General features: G+C 58.0%; 1 protein-coding gene across 1 annotated transcript in view; it reads right to left on the bottom strand.

Moving 5' to 3' along the window:
• NOTCH3 (notch receptor 3) overlaps positions 1 to 12,624 on the bottom strand; it is a gene marked incomplete at both ends in the record, with an annotated part of 48,047 nt that extends 35,423 nt beyond the window's left edge. Inside the window, 8 exons of the mRNA XM_080715704.1 lie at positions 787 to 972; positions 1,064 to 1,219; positions 2,434 to 2,667; positions 2,754 to 2,876; positions 2,965 to 3,303; positions 3,385 to 3,527; positions 10,270 to 10,348; positions 12,513 to 12,624. Of these exons, the coding sequence (XP_080571830.1) occupies positions 787 to 972; positions 1,064 to 1,219; positions 2,434 to 2,667; positions 2,754 to 2,876; positions 2,965 to 3,303; positions 3,385 to 3,527; positions 10,270 to 10,348; positions 12,513 to 12,624 (1,372 nt within the window). The remainder of the gene's footprint in view (positions 1 to 786; positions 973 to 1,063; positions 1,220 to 2,433; positions 2,668 to 2,753; positions 2,877 to 2,964; positions 3,304 to 3,384; positions 3,528 to 10,269; positions 10,349 to 12,512) is intronic.
• Between the last annotated feature and the right edge of the window lie 3,907 nt (positions 12,625 to 16,531).

The following is a 16,531-nucleotide window of genomic DNA, read 5'->3' as shown; positions in this document are numbered from 1 at the left end:
CCCTTCTACCTCTGGGCTACACTCCCAGACCTATTTTTACATTTTTATTTGGAAACAGGGTCTCCTAAGCCAGCGCGAGCGGCTGGCTTCGAACCTGCGCGATCCTCCTGTCTCCGCCTCCCAAGCGCAGGGATTATAAGCGTGCGCCACCACGCCCGGCATTAAACATATATTATTTGAGGGGGGGGGATTCTGAGGATAAAACTCAGGGCTTTGCGCATGAGAAGTACTTGCCCAGGATCTCAATTTTATTTATTTTGTGTGTGTGTGTGTGTGGTACTGGGGATAGAACCCAGGGGCATTCTACCTCCAAGCTACGTCCCCATCCCTATATTTCATTCTTGATTTTTTTTTAATTTTTAATTTTTTTTTTTTTTGTGGTACTGGGAGTGGAACCCAGAGGCTTTCTACCTCCAGGCTATACTCCCAGACCTTTTTTATATTTTATTTAGAAACAGGGTCTCACTAGGTTGCTGAGAGCCTCACTAAGTAGCTGAGGCTGGCTTCGAACCCGTGCGATCCTCCTGTCTCAGCCTCCCAAGCGCGGGGATTACAAGCGTGCGCCACCACGTTGGGCTCCAGTTTTATTTATTTTGAAACAGGGTCTCACTAGTTGCTGATGCTGGCTTTGAACCTGCGATCCTCCTGTCTTAACCTCCTACATACTGGGATTACAAGCGTGCACCGCCAGCCCCGGCTGGGATCTCACTTTAAACCCAGTTGCCTCCTCTAGGCTGCTGTAGCCTCTACCATCCTTCAGGGCCCCCAGCCACGCCCACCACGCACCTGCCATACAGATACAGGTGAACTGGCCAATGCGGTCCAGGCACGTGGCCTGGTTGCGGCAGGGCCCAGACAGACACTCGTTGACGTCGGTCTCGCAGCGTGGCCCGGTGTAGCCGCGACCACACTGGCACAGGAAGGAGCCCTGCGTGTTCACGCACCGGCCCAGGTGTTCGCAGGGGTTGGCGCCTGTGGGAGGGGTCACAGCCGGTGTGGGCGTGGCCTCGGAGGCCCCGCCTCTCCCCGGCTCATCTCTTTCTCAGAAGGTGGCCCCCCTCACCGATGGAGCATTCATCCACATCTTGGTCGCAGGCCCCTCCGGTGAAGCCAGGTGGGCAGGTACAGATGGCCCGGCCGTTCACTGGGTTCGTGTCGCAGATAGCATCCTCGTGACAAGGGTTGCTGACACAGGCGTCGTCCAAGTGACACAGGAGGCCTGAGGTAAAGGAGGCAGAGGGCAGGGGCTGATCCTCCCTTGCATGTCGGGGACTGGGGTGTGTGCTGGCGCCTGAGCCAGGAGCCTCAGCCTTGCTTCAGCTCCACCTCTGAGCCCTATCCGAAACCCCCCCCCCTTGTTTTTTTAAATCTGTCTCAGGTTGGACTCACACTTTTGATCCTATTTCAGACTCCCAACTATCAGGATTAAAGGCCTGTACCACTTACCCCGCTTAGTAGCTATTTTTCTCTTTTCCTTTTTTTGTTTTTTTTGTTTGTTTGTTTGTTTTTGTTTCGTTGTGCTGGGATTGAACCCAGAGGCATTCTACTGCTGAGCTACACCCCCAGCCAATTTTTTTATTCTTTATTTGGAAACAGGGTCTCACTAAGTTGCAGAGGGCCTCTCTAAGTAGCTGAGGCTGGCTGCAAACCCGAATCCTCCTGTTTCAGCCTCCCAACTACCAGGACTAAAAGTGTGTGCCACCACGCCCAGCTAGTAGCTTTTTTTCCTTTTAATCCATTTATTATGAAAATGCTCAAACAGAAAAAAAAAAGTTGGTTATTCATATAGGCCCCACCTAGATTCAACAATTGTCCAGCTGTCAACCTCCCCACCCCTACCCCAGGCCACTTGAATAACTTGTAAGCTTTTTTTTTTTTGGTACTGGGAATTGAACCCAGGGACACTCTACCTCCCACTTACACTCCCAGCCCTTCCTCCCAAAAGCCGGGATTACAAGCGTGCGTCACCATGTCCAGCTTACTCCCAGACCTTTCTATTTTATTTTTGGTGGTACTGGGGGTGGAACCCAGAGGCTTTCTACCTCTGGGCTATACTCCCAGACCTTTTTTAAAATATTTTTTTATTTGGAAACAGGGTCTCAGTAAGTTGCTGAAAGCCTCACTAAGTAGCTGAGGCTGGCTTCGAACCCGTGCAATCCTCCTGTCTCAGCCTCCCAAGCGCGGGGATTACAAGTGTGTGCCACCAGACCCAGCAGACCTTTCTATTTTTTGTTGTTGTTTTTTTTTTAAACAGGGTCCAGCTGGGTTGAAGAGAGTCTCGCTATGTTGCTGAGGCTGTCCTTGAACCTGCAATCCTTCTATCTCGGCCTCCCAAGCACTGGGATTATAGGCACGTGCCGCCATTCCCAGCTCAAAGCAGGGTCTGCCCTCACCCACTCCAGAACCATCAATGGCTCCCTACTGGCCACTTACCAGTCTTGCCCATAGGGCAGGCACAGAAGAAGGAGGCCACGCGGTCGTGGCAGGTGGCTCCGTGGAAGCACACGGCTGTGGCACAGTCGTCGATGTTTTGGCTGCAGCTCTCGCCCGTCCAGCCATTGACACACACGCAGCTGTGGCCGCCCAGCGTGTTGAAGCAGGTGCCTCCGTTGTGGCAGGCATTGGGCTGCAGCTGGCACTCGTCCACGTCCTCTGTGCAGAATTGGCCTGGGACACACAGATGGACCCGTCTTTGCCACCGGGCATGGGTCCAGCCTCCCCAGGTCGCCAGTCCGCTGCCCGTCCATGCCCACCTGTCCACTCCGGTGGGCACTGGCAGTTGTAGGTGTTGACGCCATCCACACACGTCCCCCCGTTTAGACATCGGTGTCCCGGGCAGTCGTCCACATTCACCTCGCAGTTCTGGCCCTCGAAGCCTGGGACGGCGAGGAGGCCCGCGGTCACCCAGAGGCCGGCCTCCAGCCCCTGCACCGCCGCGGCCTGCCCTGCGCCTGGCTCACTCACCCGGGAGGCAGGCGCAGTCGTAGGCGAGGTCGCCGCTCTGCCTGCACGTTCCCCCGTTGCGGCAGGGCGAAGGCGCGCAGGGGGCCGTGGGGCTCTCACACAGGGGCCCCGCGTAGCCGCCCGGGCACTGGCAGCGGAACGAGCCTGGCGTGTTAAGGCAGGTGGCTCCGTGGCGGCAGGGCCCGCCCAGCCGGCACTCGTCCACATCAGCTCGGCAGCTGCGGCCCTGGTAGCCGGGCGGGCAGGAGCAGAGGAAGCGGCCGTCGGACCCCACCGAGCAGGGTGCGCCGTGGGCGCAGGGGCTGCTGAGGCAGGGGTCCGGCAGGGAGCAGTCCGGGCCTGCAGGGACCAGGAGAGGATGAGCCTGGGGTTGACCGTGCCCTGCCTCCCGTGGGTTCCCCTCCAGACCCCACCTCTCACCTCGGAAGCCACGGGGACACCGGCAAGAGAACCGGGCGGTGCCTGCCACCACGGAGCTCTGGCACACGCCACGGCCGGCGCAGGGGCCCGAGTGGCAGGGGTCTTCCAACTGGCAACGCTCACCCACCCACCCCGGCGGGCACCTGTGGGCAGAGACCATGTGACGGAGGCAGTTCAGGGCAGGATGTTGCCAGACACACAGAGCAGGGGAAACACAGGCCAGCAAACACACACGCCCATTCATCCTTGCAATGAGCATTTACTGAGTACCTACTATGTGCCAAGTAACAGAAGAACAGCAGCAAACAGGGCAGATGTGCTTCTTACCTTCCTGATCCTCACAGCCAGGTCAGGCAAAGAGAGCACAGACAAGGAGCGAATTAATACACAGCACGCCGGCAACGAACGGACAGTATGCACTGCGAGGGCCGCGAGGGCGCAGGAAGCTGAGAGCGGCCCCCAAGGACTATCCATGTCCCCAGAACCACTGACCAGAACCTGACTTAGAAAAGGGGGCACCATAGCCGGCTGTAGTGGCGCACACTTGTAATCCCAGCATTCAGGAGGCTGAAACAGGAGGATGGCGGTTGGCAGGCAGCCTCAGCTACTTAGCGAGGCCCTCCGCAACTCAGTGAGACCCTGTTTCAAAATAAAGAGTAGAAAATAGGGCTGGGAAGGTTGGAATCGGAGCCTGCCGTGAGGCAAGGCTAGTGCTGGGGCCTCCGAGGCCAGGATTGGAGCCTGCTGAGGGGTAGGCCGGTGACAGGGCCAGCGGCCAGCATCGGAGCCTGCCTTGAGGCAAGGCTGCTACTGGGGCCTCCCAGGCCGGGTTCGGAGCCTGCCGAGGGGTTAGGCTGGTACCGGGGCCAGCGAGGCTGGGATCAGAGCCTGCCTTGAGGCTAGGCCGGTGCTGAGGCCAATGACGCCGGGATCGGAGCCAATCGAGGGGTGAGGACGGTGTGGGGGCCAGTGAGGTCAGAATCGGGGCCTCCCATGAGACAAGGCCTCTGCTTGAACCAGCGAGGTCTGGATCAGTCCACTGGGTAGCCAGGCCACTACTGGGGCCGTCAAGAGTGGGATCGGTACTTGCAACGCGGCATGCACAGAGAAATATCGCAGAAAATTAAAACCAGATGCTTCCCTAATCAGCAATAACTAGGAGGAAAGGGGCAACAGGAAGTGGTCGAACTATAGAAAGGGCCCTTTAGTGAAGCAACTAAGGTGACCAATCAGAGGGTATGGAATAGGGGAGGATGGAGCCTCTTTAAAACGCAGGAGGCGTATAAACAAATGTATCAAAGTTAATCACCAAACAAGCATGGGATGGAGGGAGGGGGAGGGAATGGGATGGGGAGTGGATGAGGGCTAATGGGATGATGTGTGCTTGTATATCCTCTCAAGTCTTGTATTCCAATGTGATGTATGATTGATTACATTGCACCAATAAAAATAAATTTTAAAAAAGAAATTAAGAAAAAAGAAAAGAAAATAGGGCTGGGGGTGGAGCTCGGAGGTAGAATGGCCCTGGGTTCCATCTTGAGTATCACAAAAAAGAAAAAGAAAGAAAAAAGGTCAGCAAGAGTGGCGGCGCATGGTTGCAACTTCAGTCTTTGGGAGGCAAGAGGCTGTCAACAGGCCCAAAGCCAGGCTCAGCAACTTAGCGAGGCTCCCAGCACCCTAGTGAGACCTTGTTTCCAAATAAATAACATCGGTGGGGGGGGGGGGCGTGGAAGAAAAAGAGTCTTTGTGTCTTTGTTGAAAGTGGGGGGCACATGCCTGTAATCCCAGTACTTGGGAGGCTGAGGCAGGAAGATAGCAGGTCTAAGGCCAGCCTGGGAAACTTAGCCACACCCTGTTTGAAAGTCAAATAAATAAAAGGGCTGGGGTGTAGCTCTGGGGTAGAATGCTCCTGAATTCAATAACCCCCAAGAGAAAGAGAGAGATAAAGGAAGAAAGAGAAGCAGAGGGGTCTTGCAGATGTAATTGTGGGAAGATGTCAAGATGAGATCATACTGGATCACGCAGCAGCCCTCAAGCCAGTGACAAGTGTCTTTATTAAGAGAAAGGCTAAGCCGGGCGTGGTGGCGCACGCTTGTAATCCCCGCGCTTGGGAGGCTGAGACAGGAGGATCCCGTAGGTTCGAAGCCAGCCTCAGCTGGCTTAAGAGACCCTGTTTCCAAATAAAAATATAAAATAGGTCTGGGAGTGTAGTCCAGAGGTAGAAGTCCCCTGGGTTCCATCCCCAGTACCACCAAAAAGAGAAAGAGAGAAAGAGAGAATGAGAGAGAGAGAGAGAGAGAGAGAGAGAGAGAGAGAGAGAGAGAGAGAGGGGCTAGAGCTTTGGGAAGAGGAAAAGGTCATTCACAAGCTGGGCGTGGTGGTGCACGCTTGTCATCCCAGCATTCAGGAGGATTGCTATTCGTGGACAGCCTCAACTACTTAGTGAGGCCCTCTGCAACTCAGTGAGACCCTGTTTCAAAATAAAAAATAAAAAAGAGGGCAGGGGGTGTAGCTTGGCGGTCGAATGCACCTGAGTTCCATCTCCAGACCAAAAAAGAAGAAAGAGGAGGAGGAGGAGGAGGAGGAGGAGGAGGAAGAGGTGGTGGTGGTGGTGGTGGTGGTGGTGGTGGTGGTGGTGGTGGTGGTTGTCATTCCCAGACAAAGGCAGATACAAGAGCAGAGGAAGCAGGCTGGATTCTCCACCCGGCTGCTGCAGGGAGCATAGCCCGGCGAACACCTCCAGGTCAGACGCCAGGCCTTTGGGGTTTACAGTGAACACATTCCTGTTGATTGAAGCCACCCAGTTTGTGGTCATTTGTTATAAGAGTCTAAGGAAACTCTTACACAGGCTAAGTGGGTGGACCGGTGGGAAGGAGAAAGTGGGTATTATATTTGAACAGACTAATGAAGGCCAGAGCCAGTGTAATGGCACAGGCCTGACACGCCTGTAATCCCAGTACCCGGGAGGCTGAAACGGGAGGGACCGCAGGTTTGAGGCCAACCTCAGCAACTTAGGGGGGGGACCTTGTTTCAAAATAAAGAGATAAAATAGGTTTGGGGGTGTAGGTCAGAGGTAGGATGGCTCTGGGTTCAATCCCCAGTACCAAAAAATAAATTCAAAACAGAAGGCAGGGAGCCAGCCAGAAGGTAGTGTGGGGAAGGGCATTCCAGGCCAAAGAAACAGCAAATTTAAAGTCTCCCGGGTGCAGCACCCAATTTCAGAGCCACACCCAGGCAGACCCAGAAACCACGGATATACAGAGGAACCGCCAACGGGACAGATCGCCAGCAGAGGCCAACACCAAGCCACATGCCTCCCACGCGGATATGTCGGCTCTCCCGGGGTCCCGCAGGCGCGGGAGCTGGCCGCAAGTCCTTTCTCCTGGACTCAAGCAGCCTTCCTCCCGTGCAGGAGGGCTGGGGGGGGTCATCAGCCTGCAGACCCCTCCCCAAGCCCACCCGGGCCGCCCTGAGGGCTAGGGGAGTGGGAACCCGGAGGGGTGGTGGTCTTGAGATAATAACCTCCAGGTCCCCCCACCCCGGGGGGGAGGATTTTGAGGGAGGGGCTTGGAGGCCCGGCTCCACCCGCGACACCTCCGCCCCCCTGCCCCCCTCCTCCCGATACTCGCGCGGGTCCCCTCCCTCCGGCTGGCCCCAGACGCCCGAGACTGAACTCGGCAGGTGATTCAGGCCTTAGCGTCACCCACAATGTCCCCCACCCCGGCCCCCCGAGAACAAGTCGGGGCACAGCCCGGCATGGGTGCGGGTGCCTAGGAGGGGGCGAGAAGACGCGGCTCTCAGCCCCCACCCCAAGGCTCCCGGACGAAGACCCTCCGCCAGAAGGGAGGGGGCGCTGAGGACGGCCCCCCGCCCCCGGCAGGGCGCGCCCGCCGGCCCCCTCCCTGCGCCGCGGGCAGGTTCCCACGCTCTGCGCCCCGCGTCCCCGCGACCGGTCCGGCCGGTTCCAGCCCGGCCCGCGCCCCGCCCTGGGCCTGAGCTCTGGGGGCGGGGGCAGCGCGGACTCGGAGGGGGCCGGCCAGCGGGGGGGGGGGGACGAGCGCTCGGCGACGGGGCCAAGGCTTGGAGCCTACTTCGTGGCGGAGACGGCGGAATCCTTGGGGAGGGTGACATTATGGGGCACCCCTCAAGGGGGCCGTCTCTGAGGCCGGGGGCTGGGTGCCTAGGGAGGGGCCCTCCCGCAGCCCCACTCTGGGGACGGCCCGCTCCGCTCCGGGGCTCCGGCTCCGGGCGCCCAGCGCGCCGGTGATTCACCTGTCGGGGGGCGGGGCAGCCCGCGGCGCATCCACCTGTCGGCCCCAGTCCAGGCGGCCCCAGTCCAGGCGCGGAGCCCGACTGCGCAGGCGCCCGGGGGGGCGGCTCCAGGTAAAGGCCGCGCTCCTGCCGCCCCACGACGCCCCCACCTCGCCAGCCTCAACGCCCCCGAACAGGTGAACCCCAGCTCCAGCCAAGCCAAAGGGCAGGTGTAACTTCGGAGAGACCCTCTTCTGGGTCTAAAATCGCTCCAGACCCAATGCCGGACACACACCGTGTGGGGTAAATGAATACATTGATGAATTAATGCATGGCTCCTGGGTGAACTGCTACGACTAATTATAACCTAAGGAGCGAGCCTCCCCCATAACCCTGAGCGCGCGTCCCCTGTTTCCTGCCATTCCCTATCATTATTATTTATGAGCATCTATGGGGCACTTACTGTTTTACCAGCACATCGCATGGAGGGTCTCTTTTGACCTTTACAGCCAACCCCATAAATGAACAGCTCTTACTGCCCCATTTTTTCAGATGCAAAAACTGAGGCTTAGAGAGTTCCAAGCACTTTCCTTTTTTATTTTTTATTTTTCTTTATTTATGTTTTGCGGGCGTTCTACCTCGGAGATACACCCCCAGCCCTGTTTTTTTATTCTTTATTTTGAAACAGGGTCTTACTGAGTTGCAAAGGGTCTCACTAAGTACCTGAGGCTGTTCTTTTTTTTTTTTTTTTTTTTTTTGCGGGTCTGGGGATGGAACCCAGGGGCATTTGACCTCCGAGCTACACTCCCTGCCCTATATTTTTTCTTTATTTTGAAATAGGGTCTCACTGAGTTGCAGAGGGCCTCACTAAGTAGCTGAGGCTGTCTTCAAATCGCGATCCTCCTGTCTCAGCCTCCCAAATTCTGGGATTACAAGCGTGCCCACCACGCTGGCTCCCAAGCACTTTCTCAGGGTGTCTCAGAGCCGGGAACTCCAGCTGGGCTCTCCTCGCTGGGCTCTCTCTAGGGGACAAGTACATGCTCTGGCTGCTTCGGTTACAAGCCAAGGAAAAGCAGTGAGAGTCAGAGAGGGGAAGCAAAAGCCCAGGGTTCACACAGCACGTAAGTGGCCGATGGGGATTGTATTATAGGTCTCCTGTGCCCCCACCATGTTTTTTTTTTTTGGGGGGGGGTTGAACCCAGCGACATTCACATCCAACCTACATGCCCCCTCAGACTTCTTTTTTTGAAACAGAGTCTAGCTAGGTTGCTGAGTCTCACTACATCCTGTCCTTGAACCTGCGATCCTCCTGTTTCGGCCTCCCAAGTACTGAGATTATAGACATGCACCACCAGGTCCAGTTTATTTTTAATTTTGAAACAGGGTCCTGCTAAATAGTTGAGGACCTTGTCAGATTGCTGAGGCTGGCCTTGAACCTGCAATCCTCCCACCCTGGCCTCCCAAGTACTGGGATTACAGGTGTGTGCCACCGCATCCAAGTCTCATCATAAAATTTGTTTTGTTTTAAGCAGGGTGTGGTGGTGCACGCTTGTAATCCCCGCGCTTGGGAGGTGGAGACAGGAGGATCACGCTGGTATGGAGCTAGTCTCGCTGGCTTAAGAGACCCTGTTTCAAAAAAAAAAAAAAAAAAAAAAAAAAAAATATATATATATATATATATATATATATATATATATATATATATATATATATATTAGGTCTGGGAGTGTAGCCCGGAGGTAGAAGGGCTACCAGGAACCCCAGTACCACCAAAATAATAATTAATAATAATAATAATAAAATAAAATTTGTTTTTATTTTTTCAGTAGTGGGGACTGAACCCAGAGGAACCTCCAAGCTACACCCCAGCCCTATTTTGTTTTATTATTATTATTATTTTTTTTTTTTTGGTGGTACTGGGAGTGGAACCCAGAGGCTTTCCACCTCCGGGCTATACTCCCAGACCCATTTTATATTTTATTTGGAAACAGGGTCTCACTAAGTTGCTGAGAGCCTCACTCAGTAGCTGAGGCTGGCTTCGAACCTGCACGATCATCCTGTCTCAGCCTCCCAAGCGCGGGGATTACAAGCGTGCGCCACCACGCCGGGCTCTATTTTATTTATTTTATTTTATTTTGAAACAAGGTCTTACTAAGTTGCTAAGGGTCTCATGAAGTTTCTGAGGCTGGCCTTGAACCTGTGATCCTCCTGTCTCAGCCTGCTAAGTCCTGGGATGACAGGAGGGTTCCGCCACACCTGGCTCTCACTGTGACATCTTAAGACACAGGAGTGTGAATGATGTCACCACCCCCTGAAAAGTTTGTTAATAGAAAAAATGTGACCTGAAGAGACCAAGAGCCCCATGCAGTTGGGTTTACTGGGCCCATTTCCCAGACCAGAACACTGAGACTCAAAAGGTTTAGTTCCATGCCAGTCAATAGCGTAAGGTGGGATTTTGAACCCAGGCCTGGCTGACTCCAGAACCCCTGATCTCTGGAAGCCCACTCAATTCCCAACAGGGAAACACTAGAGGCCACCCCAGCCAGCCTGTGGAGAAAGGGGGGTGAGCACAGGGAGAGGGGAGGACGCCCCCTCCCCACGCGGGCCCTCTGGCGGCTCTGAGGGGGCACTTACAGGCAGGCAGCCTCCCGAGAGGGTAGCTGGGCGCAACGACCTCCATTTGCACACGGGCTTCCGTCCAGGCAAGGGGGCGCTGTGTGGGGCAGAGGAAGGTGGGGGTCAGCCGGGCACCCCAACGAGAGCCCCTCCCTCAACAGCTGTGCTGGGCTGGGGTGTCTCGGTGGGTGCAGAGAGGCCCCCTATCTGCGGTTCCCACGCCTCGTCCCAGCTGTTGGGGCTGCAGCTGTCCCTGCCAGCTTGAGCCCTGGGAACCGGGGCGGGGGTGGGGGGCTGGCTGTGCCAGATGTGGGGGCTCAGGAAGCCACCAGGGCGGAGACGTGCAGAATCGGGGGTGTGGAGTCAGGAAGTGAGGCGCTGACATTAAGGGGAGGTCTTGGGGTAACGCGGGCAGGCTGTCGGGGTCTCTGCGTCCTCCCTCCTCTGAAGGTGGGCCTCGTCCAGCTGCAGCCCTCTGTGCTGGCTCTTGAAGGAGGGGCCGAGGGGGGTGCCCAGGAGGAGTGAGGTGAAATGGGGAGCTGGATGGGTGTGCGCCCGAAGGACAGAGGAGCCCCAGCCCTGCCAGAGGGCTGTGTCCTTCTTGGGTGTGACACCGTCTAACTGTCCTGCCTGCCGCTGGGGCCAGGGTGTGGCCAGGTCTGAGCTAGTGTGGAATTTTGTGTGTACAAGGGCAGATCGTGTGTGTGCGTGTGTGTGTGTGTGTGTGTGTGTGTGTCTGTGTGTGTATAAGAGAGAGCTGGAGAGAAACAGGTGTAAAAGAAGACTCTAGAAGCAGGTAGAGGCAGAACAGACAGCAGACAGGCTAACAGAATGAATGGACTATCGGATGGCCCCAAGTGGCAAAGGTTCCCTTCCTCGTGGGCCACGCCGATGGGACGCTGTCACCGGGCAGGGCGCACCACGGGCCATGCCACGCCAGCGTTCCCTCCCCAAGCTCCCACCCCGCTGGGCTGCGGGCTGCACGAGCCACGTGTGTACATGTGTGCACGCGCGTGTACGTGCATGCATGCACACACACGGATCCTGAGCTGGTGCATCAACCTATAGCTGTGGGGCCTTGAGGCTGTCCCCCGGAGCCCTGCTGCTGCAGCTAAGTCTGAATCTGCATGTGTATGTCGGCGTGCGTGCGTGTGAACGACACACCCAGGCAGCAGTGTACAGATGTGTGCTATTCAGACCGGCCGAGCGTGTCCAGCCGCGTGTGCATGGGTGTCGGCGTCAGGGTGGCTGTACTGTCTGCGCACCTGCTGCGGGCGCATCCTCCATCCCGCCTGGAGGCGGGCGAGCGCGGGTGCCCCGCTCTGCGCCAGGGCTGCGCGGTCCGGGCGGGGGGCGCGACCCAGGGCCTGGGGGCCCGCCTGCCGGCGGTGACAGCCAGTGTGCGGCGGCCCGCGGGGGCGGCCGCTGCTGCCCGGCCCTGCCCGGCTGGCCGGGCGCCCCTCCCCCGCCGGCCAGACCCCCCGGGGCGGGCGATGGGGCGCCCCGCAGCCCCCGCCCGGCCCCGCCGCGGGTCCCGCTTTGTCTGGCAAAGAAAGCGCGAGGCCGGCCGGGGGGAGGGGGTGTCTAGACGGCGCAGCCATTGTCCCGGGCGGGGGAGGGGAGAGCGCGGGAGGAGGCCGGGGCCGGCCGGGGAGGGGGCCGCGGCCGGCGGGAGCACGTGGGCCCGCGCCGGCCCTCCCGCTCGGAGGCGGGTCCGGGGCTGCGGGTCCCGCCGGGCGCTGGGGGAGGGGGCGCGGGCGCGCGGCGGCTCCGGCTCCGGCTCCGGCTCCGGGTCTTGCGGCTCTCCGGCCTGGGAAGTTTCTCCGAGTTCAGAACTCCCAGAACTTCGCGCCCCCTCCCGCCCCCCGCCCGGCCCGCCCGGGTGTCGGGGAGGGGGGCTTTTGTGCGAGGGTCCCCTGGCTGGGGGGTGCGTGGGCCCCGGTGGTAACTTTCCCGAGGCTCCGGCCCGGGGGGCGAGGGGCGAGCCCGGCTTTAGTGCCCCCCCAGTCCCAGGGCCGCACCCCGAGCCCCCAGGCTCTGGGGTCCGCTCCTCTGCAGCCTGGATCGCTCCAGGGTCTCTTCTCAGGCCTCGGGCACCCCGACCCCCATTTTGAGCCCCTGCGCCCCCCCCAAGACTAGCACACAGTCCTCAGCTCCTGCACCTCTCTCTGCCCGCTCCGCTCCGACTCCCGAGACCCCAACCCCAGGTGGGGTTCCTACCCTCCCCCGCCCGCCCGCCCGCCAGGCCCCCGGCCCCTCACCTGCAGCCCCCGGCCCCGCTAGCAGCAGCAGGAGCGGCAGCGCCCGCACGGCCGGAGCTGGCGGCGGCAGGGACATCGGGCGGCGGCGGCGGCCCCGGGCCCCCGGCCCCATGGCGGCCGGCCGCGACCCTCCCTCCTCCCTCCTCCCTCCGGCCCTGGGCTCCGGGCGCGTCCCGGGCCAGCCTCCGCGCCGCCAACTTCGCCGAAGTGAGGCCGGGCCGCCGCCCCGCCCCCAGCCCTCGCCGCCTCGCCCCGCCCCGGGGCCGGACCTCGGCGCCCCGCCCACCCCGCCCACCCGCGTCCACCCCCGCCCACCCCCGCCCACCCCCGCCCACCCTCGTCCACCCTCGTCCACCCTCGCCCACCCTCGTCCACCCCGTCCACCCCCGCCCACCCCGTCCACTCTCGTCCACCCCGTCCACCCCGTCCACCCTCGTCCACCCCGTCCACCCCCGCCCACCCCCGCCACCCCCGCCCACCCCCGTCCACCCTCGTCCACCCCGTCCACCCGCATCCACCGCGTCCACCCGCGTCCACCCCCGTCCACCCGCGTCCACCGCGTCCACCCCCGTCCACCCCCGCCCACCCCCGCCCACCCGCGTCCACCCCCGTCCACCCCCGCCCTCCCGCGTCCAGCCCCGCCCACCCCCGTCCACCCCGTCCACCCCCGCCCACCCGCGTCCAGCCCCGCCCACCCCCGTCCACCCCGTCCACCCCCGTCCACCCCCGCCCACCCCCGCCCACCCCGTCCACCCCCGTCCACCCGCGTCCACCCCCGTCCACCCCCGCCCACCCGCGTCCACCCTCGTCCCACGGCCGCGGCCGCCACGCGGAGAGGTGCGGGCCCACGCCCAGGCTGCTGCACGCCCGGGGCCGGGACACCCAGAGACCCCCGCCTGAGGTCCTGAGAGGCGCGGGAACCCAGACCCCGGCCAGCCTCAGACTCCAGCCCAGCCAGGCCGAGAGCCTGGGCAGCACCCAAGCCTCTAACCTGGGCACCCTGGGAGGCCCGCCCGCGTGCACCCCTCTCCCAGCCCCTTCCTCCTCGCTAGCTTGTGTGAATCTCAGAGGTCCGCCCCTGCCCCTACCCTGCGACCTCCACGCAGCTTGGCCTACGGTCCTGCTCACTGTAATAATAACTTTTTTTTGTTGTTTTTGCGGCACTGGGGATGGAACCGGGGACATCTACCTCCAAGCTACACCCCCAGCCCTATTCTTTTATTCTATATTTGGAAACAGGGTCTCACTGAGTGCAGAGGGCCTCGTTAAGTAGCTGAGGCTGTCCTTGAACAGCGAGCCTCCTGTCTCAGCCTCTCAAATGCTGGGATAACAAGATTATTATTATTATTATTATTATTATATTATTATTATTATTATTATTATTATCATTTAGTGTGTGTGGCACTGGGGATTGAACCCTGGGGCATTCTACCTCTGAGCTACACCCCCAGCCCTATTTTCTATTCATTATCTCAAAACAGGGTCTCACGAAGTTGCAGAGGGCCGCACTGAGTAGCTGAGGTTTCCCGTGAACCTGTGATTCTCCTGTCTCAGCGTCCAAGTACTGGGATGGATTGCAGGCCTGGGCCACCACGCCCAGCTCTGCTCACTGTAATTAACTGCAGCTTCCAAAGTTAGTCTCCTGCAGAGGTTTACTGCAGTCCCTCTGTCTCTGGTGTGAGAACTAAAACCTTAAGAGGTCCCAAGCCAGGCGTGGTGGTGCACACCTGTTATCCCAGCATTCAGGAGGCTGAGGCAGGAGGATCGCGGTTCGTGGCCAGCCTCAGCTACTACTTAGTGAGGCCCTTTGCAACTTAGTGAGACCCTGTTTCAAAATAAAGAATAAAAAATAGGGCTGGGGGTGTAGCTCAGAGGGAGAATGCCCCTGGGTTCCATTCCCAATACCGAAAAAAAAAAAAAGCTGGATATAGTAGCTTATGCCTATAATCCTAGTACTTTAGAGGCTGAAACGGGAGGATTGTAAGTTTGAAGCCAGCCTCAGCTACTTAGTGAAGATGTCAGCAACCCAACAAGACCCTGTTTCCTAATATAAATAAATAAATGGGGCTGCGGTATATCTTGGAGGTAGAATATCCCTGGGTTCAATCCCCAGTATCACAAAAATTAAAAATAAATAAATAAGCTGGACATGGTGGAGCACACTTGTAATTTCAGTACTTGGGAGGCTGAGACAGGAGAATTACAGGTTTGCAGCCAGCCTTAGCAACATAATGAGGCCCTCCAAAACTTAGACCCTGTTTCAAAATAAAATAATAATAAAATAGAATTGGGGTGTAGCTCAGTGATAGAAAGCCCCTAGGTTCAATCCCCAATATTTAAAAAAAAAAAAAAAAAGCCGGGCGTGGTGGCGCACGCTTGTAATCCCAGCACTTGGGAGGCTGAGACAGGAGGATCGAGCAGGTTCGAAGTCAGCCTCAGCTATTGAGTGAGGCTCCCAGCAACTTAGTGAGAACCTGTTTCCAAATAAAATATTAAAATAGGTCTGGGAGTATAGCCCGGAGGTAGAAAAGCCCCTGGGTCCCACCCCCAGTACCACAAAATAAATAAATAAATTAAAAATTTTTCACTGGTTGCCCATAATAATATTTATCGCATGACTTTTGCTGACCCACGAGCTATCTCAGGCCACGTGGTACGTCTCCCCAGTCATCTTGTCTCCTGGTCTCCCTCTCTGAATTAGCTCCTCTCCCTTTCTTCTGCATGATTTTGACATTGTTTGGAAAGGTGGGGTCAGTTGTTTCGAAGGCTGCTCCTCTGCTGACCGGCCTGCGGTTCCTCTAGACAAAGTTCAGGGTGTGTGTCTTGGGCAGAAACCCGGGAAGTGGTAGTGGGTCCTCCCCAGCGCATGGTATTGGAGACACCTGACGTCAGTTCCCAGCACTGGCGATGTCCACTCTGCTGACTCGGCTAGAACGCAGTTGGCCAAGTTTTGTATCGTATCGTTTTGTTTATACTGGGGATTGAACCCAGGGACAAGCTATCTCCAAGCTACAGCCACACAAAGTGTCTGAGACAGGATGCTCGCAGGTTCAAGGCCAAACTCAGCAAGTTGGCAAGATCCTGTTTCAAAATAAAAAGATAGCGTGGCGGCGCACGCTTGCGATCCCAGCATTTGGGAGGCTGAGACAGGAGGATCACGGTTCGCAGGCAGCCTCAGCTAGTTAATGAGGCCCTTTGCAACTCAGTGAGACCCTGTTTTCAGAAATAAAATAATAAAAAATAGGGCTGGGGGTGTAGCTCAGCGGTAGAATGCTCCTGGGTTCCATCCCCATGGGGCTGGGAGTGTAGATTATAAGTAAAACAATCCTGGGTTGGGTTCATTCAGTCAAAAAAAAAAAAAAAGTAGTGATTTGCTAGAGGGTTTTTTTGGTTTTGTTTTGTTTTGTTGTGGTACTGGGGGTGGAACCCAGGGGCTTTTCTACCTCCGGGCTACACTCCCAGACCTATTTTTATACTTTATTTGGAAACAGGGTCTCACTAAGTTGCTGAGAGCCTCACTAAGTAGCTGAGGCTGGCTTCGAACCCGTGCGATCCTCCTGTCTCAGCCTCCCAAGTGCGGGGATCACAAGCATGCGCCACCATGGCCGGCTTGCTAGAGGTTTTGAGAAGAGCAGAGCTGTTTGTCTTCCTTTGGAGCTGGGGATGGAGCAAGGGCTTTGTACTTGTTAAGTAAGCGCTCTACCCCTGAGCTCCACCCGCAGCCCTGGAGCTAAGGTTTGAACCTGGGTCTGAGTGGCTCCCCGCCAGCCAGCGCAGGGATGGGGTGGAGAACCCGGTAAAGGCTGGGCCCAGAAAAAGGCAAGAAGCCCCTTGCGTAATGGCTCTCACTGAGTCACTGCAAGTTTGCTGAGTCGAATGGCCTGGGGCAGGCACAGCTCAAGGCCTCCTGTGCCCTGCACCGAGGAGGATTCCAAGCCCCTCCAGGCTGGCATCGGGGCACGTCTGAGCCTCCCAGCCCCCTGAGAGCCACCCGTCTTCTCTTTGCTTGGCCTGCGGCT

This window comes from Muscardinus avellanarius (genome assembly GCF_963383645.1).
Source record: "Muscardinus avellanarius genome assembly, chromosome: 18".
Lineage (NCBI taxonomy): Eukaryota > Metazoa > Chordata > Mammalia > Rodentia > Gliridae > Muscardinus > Muscardinus avellanarius.
Note: the sequence above shows the minus strand (reverse complement) of the source record. Positions and strands in the feature narration are given on the sequence as shown.